At 45.6% G+C, this 18451-nt stretch overlaps 1 protein-coding gene across 3 annotated transcripts in view; it reads left to right on the forward strand.

The window, feature by feature from the left end:
• The window catches only part of CHD6 (chromodomain helicase DNA binding protein 6), a 221311-nt gene that overhangs the window by 152524 nt on the left and 50336 nt on the right, over positions 1–18451 (forward strand). For all 3 annotated transcript variants that reach the window (XM_081255208.1, XM_081255206.1, XM_081255207.1), the window contains 5 exons: positions 11763–11927; positions 13199–13378; positions 14415–14525; positions 16286–16488; positions 17562–17761. In XM_081255208.1, the coding sequence (XP_081111334.1) occupies positions 11763–11927; positions 13199–13378; positions 14415–14525; positions 16286–16488; positions 17562–17761 (859 nt within the window). The remainder of the gene's footprint in view (positions 1–11762; positions 11928–13198; positions 13379–14414; positions 14526–16285; positions 16489–17561; positions 17762–18451) is intronic.

Below are 18451 nucleotides of genomic sequence, written 5' to 3' on the forward strand. Positions count from 1 at the left end.
TGGCATTTGCCCTTCACCCACGTGCTGTGAATGTGATGTAGAAGACAGAGTCTGGAGAGCAGGGTGCTGAGACCATCATGTGGTTCACAGGACTGCAGCTAAATCAGCTGTGAAAATCAGCGAAATGCATTCCTATCCCTAACGGAGCAGAAAACTCAACCAGGCGGCTCCCTGGTACTGTCCTTGCTAGGAAGTTAGGTCATGTTAACTTGCACACAGCCGTTCACACATATGCACATATTCTGATACTTTTTTGTAAATGAGTGAAAGCTTTCAGTCATCTTTAGTTCTTCATGGTTATTGAAGAACCACAATTCCTACTCTGATACAAGATGATCGTATTTCCTTTGGAAATGGGCTTGGCATAGAACATTTATCTGTGAGTGGATTGAAGCACATGCTACCTGATATAAACATCAGGGCCACGAAAAGAGAGTCCCATTATGAGCATGGTCTTACCCTCTACCCTAGTGGAATTTTAGCATAGCTCCAGAGGTCAAGTTCAGATGGTAGAACATGTAAGTGTTCACTCTGGTCTCAAACAGCCTGGACAGATGTGGTGCAGTCCGTGCTTATCCGGAGTCAGGACAACGTGGGGAAGCAGTGACAGTGCCAGGACACTGCTTCTCGACCCCTAGGCAGACCCCCTCCGAGCCTTGACAGGGAAGCCAACCTGCTTAGGGGGAGGTTGGGCTCAGCCCAGTCCCTGAGGCAGGCCTGCAGACAAGCCAGCTTCCATGGCTGTGGAACAGAGCTGCACTGTCTGAAAACTCAGCTGGAAGTCAGAGAGAACAGTTACCTTTTCTGGTGCTTTTTCGTTATTATTAAAAGTTCATTCATTCAACCTTCTGATCTTTTTGCTGGGGTTTTTTGTGCTTTGGGGATAGAATTAGAGGCTTAGGACTTGCTAGAGAAATATATATGTTTTTAAAACCTAGGTCTTCATAAATCAGATGACATTGGATGTCATCCTGTTTCCTTTGGTCTCGTTAGAGTCTGAGGAGTCCAGTAAATTGTATTTCTCTCCCTTTTGCCTCCAAAAGAACCAGTTAAGAAATAGAGGGCTTCTCTGGTGGCACAGTGGTTGAGAGTCCGCCTGCCGATGCAGGGGACATGAGTTCGTGCCCCGGTCCAGGAAGATCCCACATGCCGCGGAGCGGCAAGGCCCTTGAGCCATGGCCGCTGAGCCTGCGCGTCCGGAGCCTGTGCTCCACAACGGGAGAGGCCACAACAGTGAGAGGCCTGCGTACCGCAAAAAAAAAAAAAAAGAAAAAAAAAAAAGAAATAGACCCAGGAGTGCAGAGGATCAAAGCATCAGCTTTAATAAATTGTGATGGTGGATTAGGTGGTATAGCTTGACCTGTAGCCAGACTTAGACTTCCGAGGACTCCTGCACTTGCGCACCCTCATCCCACAGTTAACCTTGCCCACTGAGAACTGCTGGCAGCCGCCTGCAGAGCAAAGGCTGTCCTGGTAAGCCTGCAGTGACAGAGGGGGGACTCTGCCCTCCGCGGGGGATGGGGGGATGGTGAGTCTATAGGAGCTCAGACCGGATCTCCCGTTTCACTGATGAGATCAGTCACTCCTTTGGAGTAGAGAGGAAGGAGGTGAAAGAGACTGTTGTGTTCCTACCTGGGAGCCGACATTCCCTCCCGGAAATACGAGGACAGAGAACTAGGGCTCCTGCTCTAGTATCTGCTCCATCAGCCCTTCCCAAATCCTTCTGCTCCCCTTTCCAGACAAGTGAAGGCACGGGGTCCTTAGGTTCCAGGACAGTAGGTTCCAGTAAATCAATTTTTAGGTCCCTTTATTAGGGAGGTCTTATCTAGAGGATCAAGTAAATGCCACATCCTCTCTCAAACCTTGAACATGTCTGTGTTAGCATCAGTGTGTGTGAAAAATCAAACTGTGCCTTCACCCAGGAGGGACAGCTGTGATTCAGTCCTGGTACGTCAGCTGCAGCAGGTTCTGTGTAGGTTTTCTATAGTACCTGTAACCCCTGAGTTCAAAAAATGGCAAAGGGTGCTTACCGTAGCCTGAGAAGGGAAAAGAGCAGTGAAAAACTGGTTTCTTTACTTCTTCTCTTTACCTCTTCTCACTGCTGCCAGCTCTGAGGGCTGAGTGGGCCTGTGGGAAAAGCAAGGTACCATGCCACCCTTGCAGAGGCCACAAGGTGACAGTGGTAGCACTGCCCAGGTCCCGTCCTTCCTGTGGATAAGGTTGTCCCCGAAGGGAGAATTCAGGAAGCCTGGGCGCAGGTGTCCTAGCCGAGAGCACAACCACAGGGTAATGCAGCTCCTGCCTGTGCTGAGGATTCTGGAAGGGAGGAGGGAATCCAGCCTGAGGAGCCAGGGGCCTGACACTCCGCTCCAAGAAAGGAGAGGTGCTGGTTCCCTTTGCCACTTCCTCTGCCGCCATCATATTGCTGGCACCACCTCTTGCTTGGTAGAATGTATGCCTGCACTTGGACGACTAAACTCTGTTGAGTTTACTTTTCTTTGCTAGGAGAAAGTAAGACTTTGTGAGTGCTCCATTACATGGTCCAGGCGTTCAGTGAATGTTTGTTATGTTTGTTGAACACTGGAATGTTCCGGGCACCGTTTAAAGTGTTGGAGACACAACAGTGACCGAGACCCATGGTGTGTGCTCTCATGGAGCTTTCATTTTAGTGGAGCAGGCAGGCAAAAAACAAGGAAAAATAAGTAAGATAGTCCCAGATAGCGATACTTATTTCGAAGAAACGAAACAGGTTGAGAATAATGGGGATTGGACGCCCTGCTGTAGAGGGTGGTGTAGGATGGCTTCTTCAAAAAGGTGACATCTGAGCAGAGACCTAAATGACGGGGGCGGGGATCTTAAGTTATAAAATCAGTAGGAAGAATGTTCCAGACAGAGGGAACAAGAAGTGTGACGGCTTAGAGTGGGGTGAGCGTCGGTGGTGCACCTGAGGCAGGTGGTACAGGTGCTTACAGTGCAGCGTCAGGTCCCAAATCAAGTGAGTCAGGCTTCTTTTAAGTGCCCTCCTGCCTCTCTCTTCAGTGTCCTCTCTTTCTCACTCCCTGCTCCTTTCTTCTGCGGCCCAAAAGCTCCCTCTTCCCATGCTGTTAACTTGCCTCTCCTTCCTTCCTATTCTCAGCCAGGTCTTGACTGACTTATGACACATTTATTGAGCCCTACACACCAGGCCAGGCCCTGGGGAAAGAAAAGTGCTCAGGGCTTTTGAACCACGCAGTGGAAATAACAGTGCAATGAGCAGGTATCGGCGTTCTTTCCCAGAGATGTTTACATTGTCACAGGGGTTGATACCTTTCCCCAAAGAATAAATCTGGAGCTGGAAATTTCAGATTCCAAAGTAGGCCTGCAAAGGAGATAGTTGAGGGAGGGCAGCTTCCCAGTCAGTGCCCGCGGATCCATACTGCACTGAGAGCCCCGATTCCTCTTCTGATGAGTAGGTGGCCTGCGGATACAGACTTTCTGCGTGCCAGGAGAAGTGTAAAATTGCTGGACATGAAATAAAATACTCAGGTGTAGAAAATGAACTGGGGAAGTGTCCCAGCATGCTAGACGTGGCTGGGTTCTTGTGGGACTATAGGTGATTGTTTTAACCTCTCTGATGATGTAGATTTTCATTCAGGTACAAATAGTATTTCAAAGTATTAAAGAAAATGTACCTTTAAAATGTAATAGAACTAATAATTTGGAAGAGTAATATAGGGTCAAGAGAGGAATCAACATTATGTGTGGTTCTTTATACCAGCTATTTAATTTTCACGCGATTGTAAAGACGTGGTGTAAGGTTCTGGACTTGCACCTGACAACAGTGAATTGAGGGCTGGCATCAGTTGGAAATCTGTCACTGTTTGGAGACTCCGCCTTTCTACCCATCACAGTCATTGGGATCTGTATCTGTTTAAAATTTTTCTGAACCTGACTACTTGTTTCTTGTAGGCTTTTGTTCACCTCAAATGTGTTAAAAAGTACAGAAAAAACTAGGTGCCTACAAATCATTCAGGAGAGCATTGGAGCTCTGTAATTTCCCCTGGGATGGAGGGCCGTCGGGGCAAGGGGTAGCACCACTGACTCCTACTGGTGGTCTAGCTCCAAAGGTTCTATGTTTATACCTTTGCTGGTGTTTTTGTTTGTTTGTTTGTTTGTTTGTTTGTTTGCGGTACGCGGGGCTCTCACTGTTGTGGCCTCTCCCGTTGCGGAGCACAGGCTCCGGACGCGCAGGCCCAGCGGCCATGGCTCACGGGCCCAGCCGCTCCGCGGCACGTGGGATCCTCCCGGACAGGGGCACGAACCCGTGTCCCCTGCATCAGCAGGCGGACCCCCAAACCACTGCGCCACCAGGGAAGCCCTGCTGGTGTGTTTTGTTTGCACTTCACCTCAGTTGTTGACAGTTCTCAGTGTTTCTCTCTACCACATTTGTGTGTGTGTGAGTTCTGAAAAGGAAAATAAGGAATATATGAGATTTGACTGTAAAATGGCAAGTCTCTTAAATGCGGCAGGACTCATCCTGTTATCCTTCAGGTAAGTCGTCTTGGTAGAGAATGTGTTTATCTCCTGGTACCATCTAGCTCCTCGTGACAGTGCCCCCTGCCCACCCCCAGCCCCAGCAGAGGTTTGTTTTCCAGACATGGGTATCCCAGGACTAGTGAGGTGGCTTCATAGTGACATGAGAGTCCCAGGTCCCTTCTGTCTCTCTGCTCCACCATCCCCAGTGAGTGTGGTTCACGCGCTCTTGGTTCCAAGATGGATACTTCAAACCCCAGGTAGGAAAAATAAGGAAGGAAGGTGTGACACTTTTTTCAAGAGAGCAGAACTTTTCCAGATATCCCTGATAGACTGCTGTTACACCTCATTGTCCAGAACTGTGTTACCTCGCCCGCCCTGGGAGGCTGGAAATGGTTTCAGTTGAATACATCGCTGCCCTTGTATAAGAGTCAGGGTTCTGGTATTGAGGACAAATGGGGATATGGATTCCAAGAAGGTAATAAATTAGTGATGTCTGTAGCTCTCCTCTATTAGACCTTTGCTCAGAATATTTCTTAAACTCCCTCTTATAATTTGCCCTCAACACCAGGTAAGCCAAAACAAAGAAAATCAGTGTCAGTACTTAATGAGCACATATTATTACTGCCTTATAGTTTCCACAAGCCATATTATTTACCTTGATCACTTCCTTTATTTACCAGAGCTATCCATCAGATTTTCTCCAAATAATGAAGATTTACAATCACTAAAGATAGTAAAAGAAGGTGTGGCAACTAGTTGTAATAGCCAAAAAAAAAAAGAACTTAGTTGTCCATCAGTAGGAGACTTGTTGCCTAAAACAGTATGTTCAGCTTTGATAAAAGAATGAGGAATATCTCTACATACCGCTATGGAGTCATCTCCTGAATATATTGTTGGGTGAAAAAAAGTAAGGTGGAAAAAGTATGTATAGTATGCTAGCATTTATCTAAAAAGGCTGTCTGTCTGTCTGTCATGTCTCCCCGCCATGGAAAGATAAACAAAGACCTTCGTTTTAAATGGTTACCTCTTGGGGGGAGGCGGTGAGGGAACAGGGACGTGACGAATAGAAGCTAGTTTTTCTGAATATGCCTTTTTGTATATTTGACTTTGGAACCATCCTAAGTATTTTATAGCGTTATAAAACAAAAGCTTTAAAAACTTTTTATTCTGAAATCATTTTAAACTTTAAAAAAGGCGCAAAATAGTGCAGAGTTCTAGGATCCTTTGCCCCGCTTCCCTTAATGTTAACATTCTGTGTAACCATAGTGTAATTATCGAAACCAGGAAATTTACATCAATACAGTGCTCTGATCTACAGACCCTGTTCAAATTCCTTCATTTTTTCTACCGGTGTTCTTTTTTCTGGTCTGGGATCCAATTCAGGATTTCACATCTCCTTTAGAAGTTACAACTCCTTAGCCGCCTCCAGTCTGTGACATCTCCTGTCTTTCCTTAGCTTTCGTGACCTTGACACTTCGGAAGGATACTGACCAGCTGTTTTGGAGAATTGTTTCTCACTTTGTGTTTGCCTGATGTTTCTCTCATGATCAGATTTGAGGTTATGTATTTTTGGCAAGAATATCATAGAAGTGATGTTATATCCTCAGGGGGTACGTGATGTCGATATGTCTTATTACTTGTGATGTTAACCTTGATTACTTGGTTGAGGTGGTGTCTGCCAGGTCTCTCCACTGTAAAGTTACTATTTTTACCTTGAAACTTAGTATGTTGGGAGGAGATATTTTGAGATGCTATAAATATCCTGTTTCTTATCATACTTTTGCCTATTAATTTTAGCATTCATCAGTGGTTCTTGCCTTCAGTAATTATTACGATGGTGTTTGGCAAATGGTAGTTTTCTATTTCAGTCATTGCTTCTACAGTAGGAATTGGAATCCTACTGTAAAGGACAGCTGTCCTTTGTCCCCCGTTTATTTATGTATTTGTATTGGTATGGATTCCTGGATATCTATTTTATGTAATAGGTTATAACCCACTACTTGCATTGTTTATTTTGCCGTTCAGATTTGGTCATTAGGAGGCCCTTCAGGTTGGCTCCTCTGTCCTTCAGGTTGGCTCCTCTGTCCTTTAGACATGCTCCTGTCAGTTTGTGAGCACTTCTTATTTTCTGGCACCACAAGACACTCAGGTTCATGTTACATTTTTCCTGCCATATCCATGGAACTGACTATACCTCCAAGGCTCCCTGGTTCCTTTTAGTTGAGAATGGCATTTAGAAACCAAGGCCTGGCTACTAGGTGTGCCCATTGCCACTGGAGTGTTACTGGTTCTAGACTCTGAGCAGACAGAGCTAGGAAATATAGATGTGTGTACTGACCCAAGCACTGGTACCACACCTCTGTATTTATTCCCTTGCGTTCTGACACAAGCACTGGTACCACACCTCTGTATTTATTCCCTATCTATCCACCTGTAGTGAGATTTCTGATTCCAGTCCAACATCACAGGATTCCTTCTAGCCTTCTGCACTCTTCCGAATTTGTAACTCCTTTCTCTGGCTGTGAGAAGCCTGGTCTCATGGTCATAACACAGTACATTTACTCATTTGTTCAGTCTTAGTATACGCATAAAGTAGTTTCAGAATTACTAACCCATATTCTACGAAAAATAAATTTACCTGTGTATAGTATTGGACTCAAGTGTTTTTTAGGTCTTAAAGTATATAATCAAAATACCAATTTCCAAAGTTACTTGGTTTAGTTTTTTTCTTTCCCACCCCCTTCATTGTGGTTAAATTAATGTGGGAAAAATCAATCCCTAAAATTCAAAAGTGAAATGAAACAGTTGAACCTAGCTCTATATGATGTGGACAGCATAACCCCAAGAGTTATGCTCAAATGTTTGTATTTCATTTTTCAGTATCTTCATTGTGATATAATTTCAGTTTGCAACTCCAATATACCCTTTATCCAGATTTCACCAACTGCTAACATTTTGCCTCATTTACTTTATCATTTCTGCCCTCTCTCCTGTCTCTCTGAGTACATACAGAGACCTACACACATGTGTGTGCACACACACACACGCCACTTTTTTTCTGAACCATCTGAGAGTAAGTTGTCCCCTGAGTGCTTCTAGTGTGTATTTGCTAAGTGCAAGGACATTCCCTTATATAACCAGGGTTCAGTTCTCAAAATAAAGAAATAAGAATAGTATCTCTAATCCATAGTCCGTATTCAAATTTTATCATTTCTTTCAACATTCTTTATATTATTCTTTATGTTATTCCCCCAGGATCCAAACGAGGATCACCCACTTCGTTTAGTTCTCATGTCTCCTTTAATGGGTCCGTGCCTTGATCTTTCTTTTCCTTTCACGACCTTGATGTCTTTCAAGGGTACAGTCTAGATGTTTTATAGATAGGCCCTTATTTTGTGTCTGTATTTCCTCAGGATTGAGTTCAGGTTTAGTGATACCTCGAAGTGATATGTCCTTCTCAGTGTGTCATGTCGAGAGGAACATGATGTCCATTTGTTGATAAAAAGTACTTTGAGCTTAGTTAGTGGCATCTGCTGGATTTCTCTATGAAGTTGCTATTTTTCCCTTTGAAATTACTAAGTAGCTTTGGAGAGATGCTTTGAGACTATGTAAATATCCTGTTCCTCATCAGAGTTTCACCCACTGGTTTTAGTTTCCTTTGATTATTCTTGCCTGGCTCAGTCATCACTGTTACGGTTGCATAAGTGGTGATTTTCTAACAGTCATTCCACATTTTTTTAGTTACTTTCTACTCTGAGGAGGCGTTTTCCCTTTTCTCCCATTAGTTTATTTATGTCAGTATGTACTCATGGGTTCTTCTTTTATTCAGTGGGTTATATTCCATACGATATGCATTTTGATGTTCAGATAGTCCTGGACCTAAGCAGCAAAAGCCTCTTAGGTTTCAGGTGTTACTTTGATGCGTCTCCATCATTCTTTGAGTACTTCCTTACATTCCGGCACAGTGATATGTTTCAGGCTCATCCTATACTTTGACTACCCTGGCCCTGGAATTAATCATTTCTCTAACATGCCTTGTTCTCTCTTGTTATGGAGAATGGAGTTTAGAAACCAAGATCTGAGGGTTCGTTACGTTCTTTGCTACTGGGATGCCATTTCTTCTAGGCCCTCTCAGTGGACACAGCTAGACTACATACATACACACACAGGGAATAAATATACATATATACATAACATGCATTCATATGTATATGTGTGTATATACATGCATGTGTCTACATAAACAGATGCACACACATTCATGTCTTTGTGTGGTTTTATACACACATGTGCACTTCTAACCATGAGTTAATACTGATACCTCCAAATCCATTCTAACGCCACAGAGTTGTTCTAGTTTTTCTTCTTGCCATATTTGTAACTTCCTTCTTCAGCAGTGAAAACCCTGGCTCCTGGTACCCTCAGTATATTTACGCATTTGCTCAATCCTAGATTAGACAGAAAGTGTGCTAGAATTGCTGATCCTGCCACTGTGAAAAAGAAGCTTATCTGCCAGTGTGTATTTATTTTTTTATTTTTTTAATAAATTTATTTATTTATGGCTGCGTTGGGTCTTAGTTGCTGCGCACGGGCTTTCTCTAGTTGTGGCGAGCGGGGGCTTCTCTTCATTGCGGTGCACGGGCTCTAAGCACGCGGGCATCAGTAGTTATGGCTCACAGGCTCTAGAGCGCAGGCTCAGTAGTTGTGGTGCGCGGGCTTAGTTGCTCTGCAGCATGTGGGATCTTCCTGGACCAGGGATCGAACCTGTGTCTCCTGCATTGGCAGGCAGATCCTTATCCACTGTGCCACCAGGGAAGCCCCAGTGTGTATTTAAACACTGGAGTTTGTACATTCTTGGTGGGATATATCCCAGGGTGGGAGGGCAGTAAACCTTACATGGTTTTCAGTAATTATGTTTCGATGGTGATCATAATGATGCTGTTTTTCTGATATTTTATGTATTTGCGGGATGAATCAGATGAGTAATGATATTGGCATGGTTAAGGACTGAGCTTTTCAACATGGTTAAAAAGCGATACAGATGTATAGTTAATGAAGTTAAAATCCTGTAGTCCCAAATTTGAATTAAAATATCAGTATGATTTCATGATGTAATTTGTCTTATGTGTGCCCATGATCGTATACACTACACACACACAAACGCTTCTGCTTTTACCCACTGAGTAGGCCCAGGAACAATGACCGACCTAGTGGCAGGGAGCATCCCTAGAGCATCCAGACTCTTGTCTTTACTGCCACTTCCCACTGAAAGAAGCTCTTGGACTCCTTGAAAAAATGGCCGAATCCAGGTCTGGGGAGGAAATATACAATGGGAGCATGGAACATGTTGTCATACCAGAAAACAAGGGAGCTGTTAGAGACTGCTGGTCTTTGATATAACATACAAACATAAATACAGACATATCCATATCTTTTTCTTTACCTATGTGTATACTCACACACACACACACACACACACACACACACACACACACGCTAACTGTGAGTTCATACTGACATCTCCAAATATAATACCAGAATTTTTCATAGTTTTCCTCCTTTCCATATTTGACTGAATCATGTCAAAAGAACTCAGGAGCCAACTTGAGGAGTTTTCCATAGGCCATATTTGACCAACATTAAGAAACAGGGACTTCCCTGGTGGTGCAGTGGTTAAGAATCCGCCTGCCAATGCAGGAGACATGGGTTTGAGCCCTGGTCTGGGAAGATACCACATGCCGCAGAGCAACTAAACCCGTGCACCACAGCTACTGAGCCTGTGCTCTAGAGCCCGAGAGCCACAACTACTGAGCCTGCATGCCACAACTACTGAAGCCTGTGTGCGTAGAGCCCGTGCTCTGCAACAAAGAGAAGCCACCGCAGTGAGAAGCCTGCACACTGCAATGAAGAGTAGTCCCGCTCGCCACAACTAGAGAAAGCCTGCGCACAGCAACTAAGACCCAACACAGCCATAAATAAATAAATAAATAAACAAACAAATAAATAAAATTTATTTAAAGAAAAACAGCAATGCAGTGAAAAATAGCACAAATATTACTTAAATGCGTACTTGCATTGTATTCCTTAAGAAACTAATTATAAAAATCTTCATTAGTCACTTTTGGAGGGTGTTCATTTGGAAACTGATTAAATAAAGAGAAAGAATCAGACATTTAGCTTGTCTCTCCTATATGAACTGTACATCAGGGTAACCAAAAAATTGATGAGGGTAATTGTAACCGCTAATGAAATCATGGATCTAGGCAATGATCATCAATTCAAAAGAAAGACAACCAGACATCATGTACCTTTTGATGGAAATTTATACACCAACTATGGATTACACTTGCCAAAGGTAAAATCTTAACCTGATCAAGTCTCAAGGTATAACTCCAGTTTAGAGGAAATAAAGGGAACGGAGGAATCCATTCAGTGACACAGCCAAAGTGCAGGTGGCAAAATATAGACTGTGAGAAACCGTAGGACAGATACCTGGTCTCTTCAACAAATAAATGGCATTTGGAAAAAAGGAGAGATCAAAGACAGAGCTATATCAACCAATTACAATGCATGGGCTTTATTTGGATCCTGATCCAAACAATCAAACTTAAAGAAATATATATGAGATAAGCCGGGAAATTGGAACTAACTAGATAGTTAGTACTTAGTATTAATTTTTTGAAGTATAGCGATGGTAATACGTTTTACAAGAGTCCTTATGTTTAGAAATACATATTGGAATATGTGAGGATGAATCAATATGATGCCAAGGGTTTGCTTCATAGTAATCTTGGAGGGTAGAGGCATAGCAGAGATGAAGCAAGAGTGACCATAAGAGGTCCTTATACTTTTCTCTACTTTTGTCTATGAAAATTTCTGTATTAAAATGAGAAAACTTAAAACGTGCTGCTGCTTGCTCTGGGTGAGACATTTCCCCAGAGAGCGAGACAACATCCTGGGAACGAGTGCCTGCACTCAGACCACAGGCTAGGGAGGGTAGGAAGCCAGGTCCTTCTCATCACGTTGTCCAGCGTACAGCAGTCACTCAGGAAATAACGGGCCATGAAGTGAGTGCTCTTGAAGGGGTGGCTGGCATTTGGGTGAATTCTATTCCAGAATCAGTCCCATGACTCGTAACTGTGAGAGCCAGCCACTCACCCCACGTGGAATATAAGCATTTCCCCGTTCCTTGGGCTGCTTCCGTTCTGTCTGGTGACACAATGTGTGTGACCCTCCTTCCTTCCCAGGCTCAGGCCCGATGTCACCGGATAGGCCAGAGTAAAGCCGTGAAGGTGTATCGCCTCATTACACGGAACTCCTACGAGCGGGAAATGTTTGACAAGGCCAGCCTGAAGCTGGGTCTGGACAAGGCTGTCCTTCAGGACATCAACCGAAAGGGCAGCACGAATGGAGTGAGTATGCCGGTACCTGCTTTCGAGCCTAGAGAAGAATTTATCATGCAGCCCAGGGCCTCTCTGAATTCTTCATTCCTACAGCTGTTTTAAGATTCCCTTTCACTAAATTGAGTCAGGCCGTACATCTTTAATGGGTAATTCCCTGCAATAGAGGGTAATTCAGGTTCAGGTCTCTGCATTTTATAGATGAGTAAAGGGATCTGTAGGAGCAGTTGGGTGGTAGGATTGCCCAACATGCAGTAACATTTCAGTAAATAGAGTTTTACACATTGCCTGTTGGACATCAGTAGATCTTAACACTTAACTCTAAATTATCACCATGCTTTTTATTCTCATACTGCAGACTTTGAGCTCCCTGAAGGTGAGCTATTTTATCTTACCCAGCACCCCTAACAGTACTTGGCATGTTAAAGACGTTCAATGCATGATGATCAGTGAAAAAATGAATGAATGAATTATCAGCTTGAAATGTGGCAGTTAATACAATCTTCTTTTCCCCCTCTAGAGGGGATAAAAATTGCTGCTAAGATTCTTGAATTGTATTAAAGTCTAGGCAAACAAAGCAGAATATCTCCTTAATCTCTGGCCCTTCTGAGTTGTCTTTAGTCCAGATGTTCTACATCCTCTTAGCTATGCATGTGTTGCTAAGTTTAATACTTCAAGTTACCAGTGCTGGGAGTCATGGAATTCCCTCCTGTGATGGATATAAAGAGAACCAGATTCTTAATTAGAACCAGGAAAGGGTGTTTTGAACTCCCATTTCCTGTTTTCAACAAGCAGTTGAGAAGATAACACTTGGCATGGGATCCTTTCTTTAGTTAAGAAATGACATCATTTCCAATACTGTTGTATTTATTTAATAATGAATAACTCATTATTCTTTAGCTCATTTGGTACATCTGGAGGTTTTTAAAGATACAGACTCAAACTAAAACATAAAATAAACATTCAATATATTCTCTTCAGTGGTGCATAGTTTTAATGGTTTGTGACACTTGATAATAACCAGGATCCTGAGGAATGTTAGGGCCACTGGGTCGTGTGCTGGGTTTTATTCCAGAGCTCCCTGGAGGATTGTCTGCCTGCCCTCCCCATCATTCTCTTGAGTGTCTTTATCTGGGTTTTCATTTTCTAAATCTTGTGTCTTTATTCTTCTGACACGTGCAATTAGTGGAGGAACTGGGTACTGAATCATGAAGGTCAGATTTGAGGCTGTTTTTCTCCTGTGCGTTTCCCACTTTGTGAGTAGCCTTTGGTGACCTGTCCAGGTACAGCAGCTTTCAAAAATGGAGGTAGAGGACTTGCTCCGGAAAGGTGCTTATGGTGCCTTAATGGATGAGGAAGACGAAGGCTCCAAGTTCTGTGAAGAAGACATAGACCAGATTCTGCAGAGGAGAACCCACACTATCACCATCCAGTCTGAAGGGAAAGGATCCACTTTTGCCAAGGTATAAGGCCTTCTCTGCAGAGTCCACTTGGGGTGGCAGTGGAAAGAATAGTCTTTATTCTTTGACCCTCATTAGCCAGGCTGCTGTTTGTCTAAATGCAAACCGTTGAAATGGTCTGGCTACACAACTGTTCTGTGTGCCACCCTGATAGATGCAGGTTCTTAGAGAGGCTTTGAATAATGGGTCACAAGCTAGAAAAGAAATCACCACTCTGAATCCTTGGAGCTGATCTTCCGTGGGCAGGATAGACACTTGGTTTTGCAGTTTGCCTTCTTCACTATGCACGGAGACTGCTCCAAAACCCTCAAATGGTCATCCCGAGTCCCTTGGAGAGCACTCCTTGATCAGTGTCAGGGAGTTGAAATTCCAGTGAACACGTATTTTGTTCATTTTGTGAGACAAGAGATTTTATTCAAGATTCCCAGCTTCTAGTCTAGATGCCTTTTTCCTCTGCCCGTCAGGTCGCTGGATTTAGAATTCAACTAACCAGACCACTTATCAGATCACTCTCAGGTTCTCTCGCCACAGGTTCTGTGAGCTTCATGACCTGTGTGATTAAATCACCTGTTTGGTGGCTTACGGGGGAAGGGCTTTTTCGGGGACATTTTGTGCTTCAGAGGCATAGCTCATCTCTGTACACCTCATATGGCCCAGCCAGGGCCTTTCCCAGAGTGGAAACTTGGGGATTGGTGAACTGAAAGAAAAACTATATCCAGGGAAGTTTTAAGAATCAGCCCTTTCACGGGCAACTGGACATACGTTGCCATCATCTCCCAGGGGTTGTCCTCCTGCTTCCGAGTTTAAGTTATAAAAAATGATCCTGTAGGTTGAAATTGTAATATCCTCACCCCACCGTTAAAATAAAATTTTAAAACAATAGCTTCAAGATTTTCACTTTCATTTTGGCAGCTCTGTGAGGGGTTTTGATTTTGAATGCGGATGGAGAATATTCTTGAGTCTCTGGTGCATTTGAGATCACACAGGTGTTTTACAGTTTGTGTTCAAGTACAGTTTATTGGCTCTTTCTTCTTCACAGGCTAGCTTTGTGGCTTCCGGAAACAGAACGGATATTTCCTTAGATGACCCAAACTTCTGGCAGAAATGGGCTAAAATAGCTGAACTGGACACTGAAGCAAAGAGTGAGAAGGTACAGCACTGAGAATATTTTATTTCATTGAACATTTCACTGGTGTCTTATGGGACCGTAAATTCCTACCAGCTCCAATCATTATTTACTCCTAAGATTTAGTTCTTAAATAAGATGCTGTGTGTAACCTACTTCCATTGCGGAGCACAGGCTCCAGACGCGCAGGCTCAGCGGCCATGGCTCATGGGCCTAGCCGCACCATGGGATCCTCCCGGACCGGGGCACGAACCCGTGTCCCCTGCATCGGCAGGTGGACTCGCAACCACTGCGCCACCAGGGAAGCCCGAGAAATGTTATCTTTAAAGTGACTTAATGGGGCATACAGTCTGCTGGGTGTCCAGGAAATTCGATAAAAACAGTTAGAACTGGAACTGGCCAAACAGGTCAAGATCAGCCCTCTGACCCAAGCCAAAATCCTATCCTTGGCATGTGACTGTTTTCCTCTATTTCAACACTTCCTATGCAAGGAACTTTACCTCGGACGAACATTAGAGGAAAAAAGCATGACGAAGAAAAGTTTGTTGGGTTCACCTCCATTCTTTTCAGCATCTTGAATTTTCCTATTTCTGAACATGAGAAAGAGAATGGCCTTGGAATAAAACCAGAGTTTGAATACTGGCTCTGCCACTGACTAGCTGTATGTCTTTGGGCAAGGGAACTGACCTCACTGAGAGTGAAAAAAGACATGTGAACAAAGGAGGTGGTGGCGCCCCCTTTGCAGAGTTAGAGATAACATTGTGAAGGTGGCTGCCCAGCCCATGTGAGGCAGCCCATACGTGTTAGCTTCCCCTCCCTCCATCTCTGACCCAGTTACCTCCCTCAGGGATGAGCACCCATCACTTTCTGCCTGTCTTCTTGGGTGAGTGTTGAACTCTCACGGACTCACAGACCCAGGAGGCTGTCCCTGCTTACATCTAGCTGATTCAGGAACCAGCGTCCAGCCTTAAATATTCTTCCGTAGGATCGCCAGAGGTCGCTTAATCTGACCTGTTTTCTCCTAGTAGGAGGATTCTGCAGTCCCCATAATAACCTATTTCTAGTGTTTAACAATGTCACAGTCAGGGAGTTACTCTGTGTGCAGGAGGACAGTGGGCAAGCGGGGGAAGAAAAAGCTCTTGCCCTGAGACAGTCTGCAGGAGCTTAGCTGAGCTTTGGGAAGAGGCATGGGGGGAGGGGCGAGAAGCATGAAATGATGGAGACCAGAGAAGTGATGGTCGTGGCCAAGGGAGCCGCCAGAATGGGTGAGTTTCCTGAGCTAGAGGTTATCTTTTCCATGAAAGACAGAAGGTTAGTGGCTCCAGTGGAAGGCGAAATGAAGTGGCAGTAACTTGTGTTCGTCTTCCGAAAGTTGCTGAGTAGATGGAATTCTCCAACTCCTCCTGTCTCCAGAGCACAGGGGGCCTCTGCATGCCGGGCAGAACAGCTGGGGTGCACCACTCCCGTCCTTCTTGGCAAGAACAGGAGGCCACTCTGGCGCTGGGGGGGCCTCGCCTGCCCAGGCCCCTGTTAGACTGCAAAACCAGCAGATGGGGGCAGCCAGCACTGGGGGCGGAGGGAGACACCAACTTCAACAAGTCCCAGAGTGTCCCCTCTGCTTGTTGTGGACACGGCAGGTGTGCTGGGAAGAGCCTTTCCTGCTGGAGGACGAGATGGGGGTGGTTCTTTCCCAAATGTGTCCTGAGGAACAGCAGCAGGATCTGCACTGTGATGCAGGGAGAGTGAAGAGGGGCTTTCTCCCCAGCAGTCCTCTCTGTTTCCAGGAAAGCTTAGTGATCGACCGCCCGCGCGTGAGGAAGCAGACCAAACACTACAACTCTTTTGAGGAGGATGAGCTCATGGAGTTTTCAGAGTTGGACAGTGACTCTGATGAGAGGCCCACGAGGTCCAGGCGCCTCAATGACAAAACCAGACGCTACCTCCGGGCCGAGTGCTTCCGGGTGGAGAAGAACCTGCTCATCTTTGGGTGGGTATTGGCTTCACCTGTTTGTTCTTGTTGTTGTTTTCCCCTCTTTGGTTCAGTCCCTGAGATGTGTCCAGTGTGTCTCTCCACTCACCTCTGGGGTCTGGGCCGATGGAGGGTCTGTTGGCGGAAGAGAGAGCTGTGCCTTCTCCCCGCGGCCCCCCTCAGTCACTGCACTCTGCTGCCATGTTGTAGACGGGCCATGATTTTCTCATATGCTTGTCACGGCAGATCTCTGGTACTAATTTACTGCCTGGTACTGATTTCCTGCCTTTTTCCCCCAAGGACATATAAGGAATCAGTGTAGCAGATGTTCGAGTTAAGGCATGATTCATGCAGGGCTCTGGCTCTGGTAGAAGTAGAGGGTTTAGCTTCTGGGAGCTCATCACCATTGCTTTCAAATACTGCAGCTGGGGTCAGTTTTTTAATAATATTTTTATAGATTTATTTATTTTTATTTGTTTTTGGCTGCATTGGGTCTTTGTTGCTGCACGCGGGCTTTCTCTAGTTGGGGCGAGCGGGGGCTACTCTTCATTGTGGTGCGTGAGCTTCTCATGGCGGTGGCTTCTCTTGTTGCGGACCATGGGCTGTAGGCGCACGGGCTTCAGTAGTTGTGGCATGTGGGCTCAGTAGTTGTGGCTCGCGGGCTCTAGAGCGCAGGCTCAGTAGTTGTGGCACATGGGTTTAGTTGCTCCGCGGCACGTGGGATCTTCCTGGACCGGGGATTGAACCCATGTCCCCTGCATTGGCAGGTGGATTCTTAAATCACTGTGCCACCAGGGAAGTCCTGGACTGTTTTAATTCCAGATTTATTCCTCGCTCCAGATATTTTCGTCCCTCCCTTTTTAACATTCTAGTGGCCATATGAAGCTCTCTGTGTCCAGGGTCCAGGTCACCTCAGTGACATTTGGTGTGCTACAGTATGCGATCCTCGAAGGTCTTTCAGGACAAATCCCTCAGGGTGATCAGTAAGCCCAGCAGGGGTCGAGAAGCCGTCGGCTCCTGTTTGTCCTGCAGTGTTGAAGGCATGCGTGGCCCTTCCGCCCTCTAACACCATTCTGTATTTCCACTCTCAGCTGGGGCCGGTGGAAGGACATCCTGACTCATGGACGATTCAAGTGGCATCTGAACGAGAAGGACATGGAGATGATTTGCCGGGCCCTGCTGGTGTACTGTGTCAAGCACTACAAGGGCGACGAGAAGATCAAGAGTTTCATTTGGGAACTGATCACGCCTACCAAAGATGGGCAGGCCCAGACCCTCCAGAACCACTCAGGTGAGGGGTGGCACGGGCCGTAGCCGAGTAGCACAAACCCCTGTAGTTCCTTCTGTCTTCCCATGTTGGCCCATGTTGCTGTGCTTTGGGGACATCTCTTTCTCAGGTGTATTTCCAGAATGCTACCTGTGGGAAAGGATGCTGATGCTTTCCATTTCCATTCTCCCTCAGAATCATCCGGTGTTCGCTGTGGTATTTTGTTTCAGTGCAGTTGGGCCCTCTTGAAGTTCCCCACGTGCCAGTCCTGCCCACTAACCTGGGTGTCACAGGGGTTCCTTCTCTGATATGGGGACTCGCACAGCGTGCTCAGCCTCAGTGCCACCTCTGTCTGTGCACTTCGTCGTGCTGCTCCTTCCCTGTGCTGAGACACAGCTCACCTTCACGTCTCAGGTCGAGCATTCCTTTTCCCCGGCTAGGCTGTGAGGTCCCCACGGGCACAGGTTCTGCTACACCTTTCTTGATCCTGCGGGACACTCGGTAGATTCTTGCTGCCTGACTGAATGGTCCTGGGGGTTACTAAGTAGGGGACCGGGTGTCTCCTCGCCATCCCTGCCTGGGGGACGGAGGAGTGGGGCCTGTCGTCCAGGGCCACCGTGCATAGCCCGGCTGCCTCTTTGCCACCCTAGCCCAGTTCTGTTCCGACAGCCACGTTTAAGCCGTCTCGGCTCATGTTCGTACCTTTCTGTCTCA

The sequence above is a fragment of the Mesoplodon bidens genome (genome assembly GCF_964165515.1).
Source record: "Mesoplodon bidens genome assembly, chromosome: 15".
NCBI classification, from domain to species: domain Eukaryota; kingdom Metazoa; phylum Chordata; class Mammalia; order Artiodactyla; family Ziphiidae; genus Mesoplodon; species Mesoplodon bidens.